Raw genomic sequence first — 10,932 nt, 5'->3', positions numbered from 1 at the left:
GTGTCTCGTATCATGTTCTCACACACAAACACTGGTGAAAAGTTTTATAGTTCATCAACCAAACACGGTGACAGCCTGAAGATGCATGAAGACAAGTATGATTAGATGCAACATTAAAGGACAATTTAAACCTGGGTTAATTATTGTGCAAGATATTTTTCAAGAAGAATAAAATGATACGAAGAAAGACACATTTCCACGAGCAGTGGCACAATGATCAAGAAACACAAACAATAAAGTGCAATATTTTTTGTAGGCCTTCATTTTAGAGAGAGAGGAAACATTGTGTGTTTATATGGTGAGGAAACTAGAGATAAATCCCTGATAATGAGACCCACACAATGGGCAACTCTAAATGCTCTCCGTAGCCATCCGCCTGGGTCAATCCACATCCTGTTTGAGTAACAAGAGACACAAAAGTGCACAAAAAAGGGAGTAGGAACACAACACAACCTGAGTCGGTCACTCAGTCATCCAGAAGTGATAAGTCAAAGGCAACAGCAGAACTGATGAAGCCTTGATTCAGCAGTTCTGAACCCATAACACAGTTTCTGCAGATTATTATTTTTGATTGATTTCTGAAAACACATGCCGTAAGTAAAGTGGAAATATATAAACAGCGTAATTACTTATTAGCGGAGTTAATCTTTAGTAGGCTACTAATAGTTTACTTTTACAGTATGTACCGTCACATAGATGTAGATGTAGGTACTGAGGAACAAGAAGTTATGGAATAAGGGGGTAACACTTTGGGATCGTACAAAGAATTTATACTGTAGTTTTTTAACTACTACTATTAATGTCTGACCTGCTGAGCGATGATCTGGACGTTTGGGAGGAACTCCCAAGAGAGAATGTATAACGTAGTTATTATTTAACTACTGGGTACCTATTCTATTAAATGATGGCTTCTGCATCACTCTATAAATATGTTGTGATTTTATTTCAAAATGACCTTAATACTAAAAATTAGGCTACAACTACATTGTTCCAAAGTAAATGCACAAATGTACCCTGTAGTTACTTCAAGCACCCCAAAGTTATAAAGGAACAAAAGTAACTGTATATTGCCATGGATATGAGGACTGACGACCAAGAGAGGTGCAAGTGAATACCTACAGATCATATCAACAAGGAGAATTGGACCATAATGTCTGTGTCATTAAATACAATATTTGAAATAATGTTTCTTTTTTTAGATAATAAAGAAATGCAGCATGCTATTCCGACACAGGCCTTTTCCACCTCGTCTTAGGATGCCACCTAAAATGAGCACTGCCTCCTCTACAATCTAATGGACGGTATGAGATTTGTTTTGCTTACATATTTACAGCAGTGTTTCAAATATAAATAAAATAACCTGCAAAAACTGTCTTATGCGTCCAGAACTACTAAGTCAAGGCTTCATATAAAAGTCTTCTTCGGTCCTCCTGTCACCCTTGAATTAGCACTTCTGGATATACTATGACCTGATGAAGGAGTGACAGACTCCCTTTGTGCACTTTTGTATCTCTTGTTACTGAAACAGGAAGTGGACTGAGCCATGCAGATGGCTACACCGAGGATTTATCTCTAGTTTCCTCACTATACAAACACACAATGTTTCCCCTCTTTCTAAAATCAAGGCCTACAAAAATTATTGAACTTTATTGTTTGTGCTTCTGGATTATTGTGCCACTGCTCTCGGAAATGCTTCTCCTTAACTAAATAGTATGTTATCCGTTATTCTTTGCTCTGTCCAGTTCACACACAGAAATAAAAAATATCTTGCACAGTAAATAATCCAAGTTTCCTGAATAAATTGTCCTTTTATGTTGCATCTAAACTTACTTGTCAACACAATTCCCCCCAGCACACAGTATACACTCTGTGTTTAGGTACATATTATGTTTACTTCTCATACACTATGCCTTGGAGTGCATGCTTCATGTATCTGTGTATAAGATCTCGACTGCAGTGATTGCAAAATGCTCCTCATTCTTCCGTACCCTTGCATCTCTGGTGTCGAATGCTGCCTAAACAGCCCCATCTACTTCCTTTAATGGCACTCCAAATTAGCCCTAATGCTTAGCAGCATGACATGCAAAAACATGTCAACCAAGTCAGCCCAACAATATCCATGAAGGACCAGTCGTCACACTAACTTTAATGTGTTGGACCAGATGACTGTTATGGCCTAGATCATCAGATATATCTTATAAATACATTTGTTCTGATGTTGTTTTCCATGCTTTATGTGTGTGTGTTTGTCTGTCATGTAAACAGAAAAGTCTGTATTGGTCACAGTGAACATGCTGTGCATGAAATCATTTTTTTCTGCATTTAAAAAAAATTGTCAACTCATGGTCATTCACAAGTCAGTTGACTAATTATTCCTTTGTTGAGTTGGATGTGTGGACTGGTGAGCATTACAAAGAAGAGGGTTGAATTCTTACAAGGGTGTAGGTTCATGCCACTTTTAAAAGATACATAAGGGTAACGAACAATTACCTTTGGTGTTAAGCCAGGTGAAATCTGCCAACCTTTTCAGATAGTTTTCTCCCTCTTCTTTTTTTTTTCGTTATTCAGGTTAAATGTCCCGTATTTAGAGTCCTGCATTTAGATCTTTGCTCATCTTCTCTCTAACCTGTTCTCCTGAATCTCTCATGGTGCCATTCTCTAATACTGGTGAACTTAGTTAGCTTAATTATAAAAGACAGCACATTTATGAATTTTTTTTCCTTTTTTACAAGACACACACACAAAAATGAAAAATAAACAAACATGATGGAGCAGAACAAAATAAAACAAATTGCATGCTCACAGAAACAGTGCACATATGCATGTATGCATTGTAATCGCATACACTGTGGTTAATCCACAGATCGAAATAGGCCGAGTCCGTAAGATTAACATTCTGATTAACAGCTGATGGGTTGTGGGTGGATCAAATAATAGGCTGCATAGAGTAGGAAGAAAATATTAATTACATTGTCTAAAATGTGAACATAGTTTAAGCTTAATTTTTCATCAGACACGAATGATCTAGCTGTGTCCCAATTCAGAGGCTGAACCCTTCGGAGGCTGCATTTGAAAACCAATGGCCTCACAGCAGCTTCCTCCAGAAGATGCGGCCCCTGGCTTCTGTGTTTGAACTGCTAACCCACACATCACTACAGTCCGTACAACGACTGAAATATCCAAAAGTGGACTGAGGATCAGAAACATGGAGCCAAGACCAAGTGAGGACGAGGAATGCCCAAGACGAAGGCCAGAAAACTGAAATCCTGGCGGATCAAAGCACAAAGCAATACAATACAGTACATTGCAATACTGTCTAATATGAGACGCAATGATGTCAGATGTTGACAGTGGTCCCAAAACAGTTTTCAACAATGTTCTCAGTTTTGCATATAGACATTATGCACACCAGCCATGTACTTGGTTTTGACCTAAACTTGTTTAAAGTAAGGAAGGGAATCTGATTTTCACTCTCTCAAGATAAGACTTTTTGCTATGACCACACCGAACATGAGGGCTTGTTGTAATGCAGGGGAAAGACTTAGAGCATAGCTGGAGCAAGCCAATATCAGAGAAACTGTTAGGGATTAGCTGTTTGCTGTATATGTCGCTGTACAAATGAAAAATGTCATCCAGAAACTCTTGAGCTTCCCATCACTTGACTTAAACTTATCACAGGTAGCAGAGACAGAAGGAAAAATTCCATTTGTTATAGTCAAAAAGTGCAGCCGATGGATGAATTTAAGCCAAAAAAGTTGAAGTCAAGCATTTATACAGCATGCTTTGATCCCAACTAACCCTTTCCCTGAAAACTACTAAGATTATAGATCCAATAATAATGTCAAAAGACTGGAAGGTTCAAAATAAACTCCTTAAAAACTCTTGAGTCTGGGTCTGACTGAGGCTCAAACATGTGGCTGAGTCTCTCAGATGTTTCCTCAGCTAACTATCTTGATACGCTCTGCTGTTTCACCTGTTAACATAGTGCAAGCAGCGGTGGTAGGATAAGCCCAAAGCCTGATTTTTCAATGAGGAAGTAAGTGCAAATGTGCATCGAGCCCCAGTTTTCCTTTTTTGTCATTTTTTATGCAGGAAAACAAAATTTTAATCATAGCAGAGCATTCTTATATAGTTTAAAATGTGTATGGAGAGGAACTTCCATCCCTAGGTATAATAAAAGACAAAACATTTGACCTCTAAAAATGTCACGTGTGTCACATTGTACTATCATATTTTATAACATTTGGTCATTCCCAGTAATTAGAACAATCAGCACAAGACCACCAAGTCAGACAATCACCAAAATATCCCACAAGTCATAACCTTAACCAAATCAATTTCAAGCATCATTACTGACCCTCATGACAAGCCTCATATATTATATAAATGGGCTTGTAAGGGAATCAGCAACCAGCACACTCTCAACAGTAACACTGCACTATAGGAGAAGGAAACCTGCTTCACTGTGACCATGAGGACTCTGCTGCTGGCCTCTGCTCTTTTTGCAGGACTGATTGGCTCTTTAGCTGCTGCCCCTTTCCCTGTTCCTGTTCCTTACCATGCCTTCTGCAGAACACTGTGGTGAGTTGCGATTGCTGATCTGGTTTAAGAGTCTGTTATTTTGTGTATCAATAGAAGATGTTTTGTTTCACATATAAAGCTTGAATGTGTCCAAACTGTGTTACTTCTCTTCTCTTCTAGGCTCTTTGCAAGACCTTGCACTGAACTCAGCACCACAATGCTGCAACAGATTCAATCATTAAACCCACTGCTTGGCTGTGATGAATGTCAGTATATGGTAAGAGCTACTCATTGTTCAAGTAAAAGGTGTTTTAGATGGGTCGAATTCCAACAATCAATAACAAAAAAATTATTTACCAATGTCTTTGATTATATATCAAAGACATTGGTAGTAACAAGTACTTTGACAATTATTTACCAAAGTCAATGTAAAAAATCATATATGTAGTGTAACCATGAGTTGTTCTCTCTTCTAGCTTGTGTCAGCCACCCCTCGAGCTATCAAAGCCAACCACACTTCCCTTGATGGCCTTCAGGCTGAGAGCATAACCTTCACCTTCAGTCCCACTGTACTGACCGGTGGCTGCCGTGTGTCTGTAAGTATCAATGAAATTTTTAACTGACTTCTGTTAATCAAGGACAAAAAAAATTGAAGTAGTTACCTGACACACTGGCAAAATATGGATTAATAGAATAGTGACTATAGCTTTAAATACATATTTATTAAAAATTCAGAATTATTACTGAGCTGTAAATGTGTTGGAGACCATCTAGTCATTCTTAACAGTGCATAAATTATAGTATACTTTAGTCGTCTATTTATTTTTCTATTTACTTTCTTACTTAACAGGCACAGTCTACTTCTCTTGGATTTTAAATGTATTGGATTGTAAAAGTGTTGGAAACCATTAAGACATTTGTACCACTGCATAAATTATCAGTATAAATTGGTACTTTCTTACTCACCAGGCACAGTCCACTTCTCTTGGATTCACCAGCCTTCTTGATGATGGCCTCAATTACTGCAACCTCTACAACCTCCTGTCAGGTGGGTCGACAAGACCAGATTGTGTCATCTTTTACATACGAAACTATTTCAAATAATCAAATTGCTCACATTATTTGTTGCAGTGTTCCTGCTTTGTTTGCTCGAATGATCAATTTCTAATTCTAAAATTTTAATTCTAATCTCCATGTTTTATTCCTAGTGAGTGGACTCAACAGATCACCAGGCTTCATGGAGATGACCAATGAATGGGCTTGCCTGGGCTATGGACTCGCCACCTGTAAAGCCTAACAAGAGTCAATGTTGAGATGACTTGACCATGATTATTTTGGTACATTTGATTTAAAAGAAAAGTTCTTGTCCCTTAGACCTGGCTGTTTCTGTTAGTTTAGTGTGATAGAGAGAAATATCAATAAAAAAGTTGCAATTCTATTATGCTCTCTATGTGTATGTGTGCTTTTTCATCCTGCAACTGAGCATGAAAAGGGAACCATCCCATGCTTTCATTTCACATAACTTCCTCCTCTTCTTTATCAAATTTCCAAAGCTGGATAGGAATATTGATGTTTGTTACATGTTAACAGATCTGGAAAATATAGTATTTAGAATTTATTTATAAAGGATTAAACTCTTCTCAATCCATGAAGAAACACTTAATCCTTCTCTTGATCTGAAAAAAATCTACATATTGAGATACATGGTTTTGTTCAAACAGCGATTATATGCCCAAACATGGTGTTTGTTATGAAGAGCCCATGATGAGCACAGGGTTCAGATCAGAGAGGTCTGTTTCTCCCAGTCAAACCACCCCTGCATTCTCTGTCATTGCCCTTAGGAGCACTGAAGTCCCCGGGTATAACTTCTGGCACCCTCTCCAGCACCCTACCTCAAGACTACATATTGCCCTAGCCTCTACATGACACTCAAAGGAAATGTCAACCAAAACAGCCAAATAATATCCAGAGCTTTAAGCATTTTATGGTGTATCTCATCCACCTCTGGTAGTGAAAACCTAGCTCCTGTTACCATAAACTGTATATAAAGATGGACGTAGCCCCACTGACATCATCCATAGATCTCAGAAGAGCAGTTTTGAAGCTCAGAGTGGGTTGCTGTGCTGTCACCATCTTGGCAGTGTCTGACTCTGCTTGTATATGCCCATAGACATATATACATAGACGCTGCATTTGTCCCTTCAGCCCATTGCTGTGATACGTCAACATATTGGTCCGGGCAAGACTGCCTTGTATACAAATAGGAATAAACACAGGACCTGCAGTTTTTCTGGATAAAAAGCTCCATTTATATAAAACATTTATATTCCTTAACCGATTTCAATGAGTCATTTTTATGTTCAAGGGTTTATGATCTACGTGCAGTAAAAATAAAAGTTTGGTCCCTTGTTAATTAGAATCATGATAGTTTATGCTGTAATCACTGCTTTCTATAAGGAGCTGCGTATCAGCATTAGGTTTACATTAAGTGAATAAGGCAACGTGGTGGAAAATAATTAATTGTCATAAGGAAGACTTCTGTGCTAACCAAACTGCAGGTGACAAACAAGACACAGTGTCTTGTTTCTGTGCTAACCAAACTGCAGGTGACAAACAAGACACCTCCTGTGTCTTGTTTGTCACCTGCAGTTTGGTTAGCACAGAAGTCTTCCTTATGACAATTAATTATTGGCTTTGGTCCCGAGGAGTTCAGCATTTATTTTCCGACAACCAGCTAAAACTGTGCCCACATTTCCCTGCAACTTTGCAGCTACTAACTCTTAGCACTACTCCGGTCACCAACCTCACCGTCACCAGCGCTCGCTCTCTCTCGCTCCACCACTCACACCTTACCAACAGAGCTATAAATGTAATGTAAATAGTAGTTTAATTTAGTAAAGTAAGGTGAGTCTTACAATTCCTTATGACAATTAAATATTTTCCACCATGCCAGTAATCCAGTTAATCTGAACCTAACGTTGATACACAGCTCCTTATGGAAAACAGTGATTACAGCCTAAATTATCACCATTCTAAGTAACTACAGACCAAACTCATATTTTCACTGCATGTAAATCATACACCATTGAATATAGAAACCACTCAATGAAACAGATTGAGAAATATAAATGTTATGGAGCTTTTTATCCAGAAAAACTGCAGGTCCTCCGTTTACCTGCGCTTGTTTACAGTCTTGCTCTGAACAATATGGCGGCGACGTTGAAATACAATCCAGTGTCCAATAAGGTGTCTAGGTGTATATGGCTATGTGTATGAAGGTTTAATAAGTGTGGAGAAGATACACCCCCGTTAGCACATCTGGAAATCTAGAAGTCTCCCTTGATGGCTAACCGAAGGCTAATTCATTTGCTGGCTAATTGGCTAGTCCATCAGTTAAGCTAACAAGCCAGGTGAGTGCAGACACTGATACCTGCTAATTAGTGCTAACTTATAAACAAAATAATGCCAGAATGTCACTCCCCTCAATACACAGGAGCACAGACCTCCTCACGTTCTGTCAATTAACTGCACAACAAGCAATATTATTTGTCCGATATATGCATGAAAAAGCAAAAGCCACCAACACGAAACAAACACAAATACGGCTCAGTGACCCGAATGAGCTATGTTGACACATAGCAGACACTGAGCAGCTAGACAACTGTGACAGCACCCACCTGTCACTTAAAGCAGCCATGCCCTCAATTATGTGTAACTAAAAACCTTAATAAAACTCAAACTGGTGAGTTGTATAAAAATTCACCACTGCAGTTTTCATGAAGGGGGAAATTAACTATAGACACCAAAACTGTTTTTTGTACCAGGCTATAAACATGTTTATTTCTGTTGTAAAGTTGGAATTTTAACATGGGAGTCTCTAGGGATTGACTCGCTTTTGAAGCCCGCCTCAAGTGGCCATTTGAGGAACTGCAGTTTTTTGCACATCTGTGTTGGCTTCATTTTTCAGCCCGGTAGGTTGCCACTTGAATGTAACTGGCATCAGAGTTTAGTGTTAATGCATCTGTTTGAAGAGCCAGTCGTCTTTTTAACTTCAATGTAATTGGCCAGATGAATGTGATGCCATCACATTCATATGTTTATAATTACATTTGGCCTGATGTTGTTTGCCATTGTTTACCATGCAGTATATGTGCATGACTTCTCTGTGTCTCTAAGAAATGTCTGTAATTGGCACAATGACCACATGAATAACAAATGATGTGCATAAAATCATTTTTTCTTCATTAACATAGTAGACATCTAATGGTCATTCATAAATCAGATGACTAATTCTTATATGCTCAGTTGGACCAGATTGTGTCATCATTTATATACAAAACTATTTTAAATGATCACATTGCTCACATTATTTGTTGCAGTGTTTCTTCTTTGTTTACTTAAATGATACAATTCAGTGCAATCCCTGTTTATATATAGACAAAGGAATATGAGAAATGAATCTGGAATGACCAAATTTCCATCCATGTTTTGATTCTAGCGAGTGGACTCAGCTCAGCACCAGGCTTCATGGAGATAACCAGTGAATGGGCTTGCCTGGGCTATGGACTCTCCACCTGCAAAGCCTAACAAGCTTCAATGCTGAAATTCATTAACCAAAAAAGGCATGATTTTGGTAGGCTTCATTTAAAAAAACAGTTTTTCCTTAGTCCTGACTGTGTCTGGTAGTTGTTATGAAAAAAAATAAAAGCATACACTAGAAGTTGTTTGTGTTTTTACCTTAAAATTTTACTTTTAAATGAGAAGTACGTGTTAGCTTGACCTGTCATGGTGTAGTCTTTAAAGGTGGGGGTCAAACTATACATTGGAGGACGGGCCGTGACTTACTGACCTGAATGAGTGACCTCTAACCATGTAATGATTTCCACAAGACCACCAAATCATATGTTTTGTCAAGTTGGTCTCAAGAATCATTACTGGATTTTTCTTAATGAATAAATTTGCTTTTCATAGACTCTTTTATATTTTGTTTAAAATTCACAAAAGTACTCAAAAAATATGAGTAAGTTCTTCAACAGATTGCTGTGAACCAGAATGAATTCATGTACAAATCAATAAATAAAGTGGTAAAATTCCGTTCAATATGATAGTAGAGTAATAGTCACCCCCCAGGGCCACTCCTTTTCAAGCTCACAGTGACCATATAAATTACAAATTGGGTGTGTGAAATCACTTCATTGTTCACTGACATGGTAAAGAGCCTGATGGTCATTCACAAAACAGGTGACTATTTGTGAAATCAGAGATTTGGAAGCCACATTGGAGAGAGATTAGTATTTATCCATTTAATCATTCCCCCACAAATTATAGGTAAAACAAAAATAGGTATAGAAAATATGTTTCGACTTAATTTTGATGAACTGAGGCTTTAACTTAAAGAATTTTAGAATTGGATTTTAAAAGACAGCACTGACTTCTAGATAGATAGATAGATACTTTATTTATCCCATAGGGGAAATTCATATGTTCATTAGCTCATTGTTGATAATGATAATAATAATAATAATAATAATAATGATAACAGTTAATAATAAATAAACGATAATATTTAGATTAGTGAACATCCTTTGACTGAGTTGTTGTATAGCCTGATGGCAGTGGGAATAAAGGATCTCCTGGACCTCTTTGTTCTGCAGCGCAGTGAGATGAGATGTTTGCTGCAGCTGTAGCTGCTTCTCTGTCCTGCCAGAATGTTGTGGAGAGGATGGTTGGTATTGTCCAAGATGGCCTCCATCTTACATTGCATGCGTCTCTCCACAACAGTTCTGAGAGAGTCCAAACTCCTGCCAAGCACAGACACAGCCTTTTTTACCTGCTTGTCCAGTCTCCTTGTGTTCATGTCGGACATGCTGCTGCCCCAGCAGACTGCAGCATAAAAAAGTATACTGGCCAACACTGACTGATAAAACGTGCAGCATTTCACTGCAGACGTCAAAGGACCTGAGCCTCTAATCATTCTCGTTCCATCGATATTACTTACAAAAGAAACCTTCAATTAGTACATTAAAACTCCACAGTAACAAAAATTAGATGTCATCAAAGACTGGATATGCATCCCTTGGGAACAAAAATAAAAGTGTACACTAGAAGTGGTTTGTGTTTTTACCTTAAAATTTTACTTTTAAATGAGAAGTATGTGTTAGCTTGAGCTGTCATGGTGTAGTCTTTAAAGGTGGGGGTCAAACTATACATTGGAGGACGGGCCGTGACTTACTGACCTGAATGATTGACCTCTAACCATTTAATGGTTTCCACAAGACCACCAAATCCTACGTTTTGTCAAGTTGGCCTCAAGAATCATTACTGGCCCTCATGACAAGCCTGTTATTTTGTATAAATTGACCTGCAAGAGAGACACTCAGCCAAACACCGGCCCACTCCCACCAGTGACAC

At 38.2% G+C, this 10,932-nt stretch overlaps 1 protein-coding gene across 1 annotated transcript; it reads left to right on the top strand.

Annotated features, from left to right (window-relative positions):
• Nucleotides 1-4,412: 4,412 nt before the first annotated feature.
• LOC147819296 (uncharacterized) lies at nucleotides 4,413-5,959 on the top strand. The gene is made up of 5 exons (XM_087173220.1): nucleotides 4,413-4,581; nucleotides 4,702-4,798; nucleotides 4,998-5,117; nucleotides 5,491-5,569; nucleotides 5,730-5,959. The coding sequence occupies exons 1-5, from the start codon at nucleotides 4,472-4,474 to the stop codon at nucleotides 5,816-5,818; spliced, it is 495 nt and encodes a 164-aa protein (XP_087029346.1). The 5' UTR covers nucleotides 4,413-4,471; the 3' UTR covers nucleotides 5,819-5,959.
• Nucleotides 5,960-10,932: the final 4,973 nt, after the last annotated feature.

The sequence above is a fragment of the Seriola lalandi genome, unplaced genomic scaffold, assembly GCF_002814215.2.
Source record: "Seriola lalandi dorsalis isolate HSWRI2012SDOR001 ecotype SW California unplaced genomic scaffold, Sedor1 jcf7180002054126, whole genome shotgun sequence".
In the NCBI taxonomy this organism is placed as follows: Eukaryota; Metazoa; Chordata; class Actinopteri; order Carangiformes; family Carangidae; genus Seriola; species Seriola lalandi.
This window is presented reverse-complemented; position numbering and strand designations above follow the sequence as displayed.

Coding starts and splice junctions, on each gene's coding strand:
- LOC147819296 (XM_087173220.1), top strand. CDS start 4,472: ATGAGGACTCTGCTGCTGGCCTCTGCTCTTTTTGCAGGACTGATTGGC. Junction 4,582..4,701: donor GCCTTCTGCAGAACACTGTG/GTGAGTTGCGAT, acceptor CTTCTCTTCTAG/GCTCTTTGCAAGACCTTGCA. Junction 5,570..5,729: donor CCTCTACAACCTCCTGTCAG/GTGGGTCGACAA, acceptor TTTTATTCCTAG/TGAGTGGACTCAACAGATCA.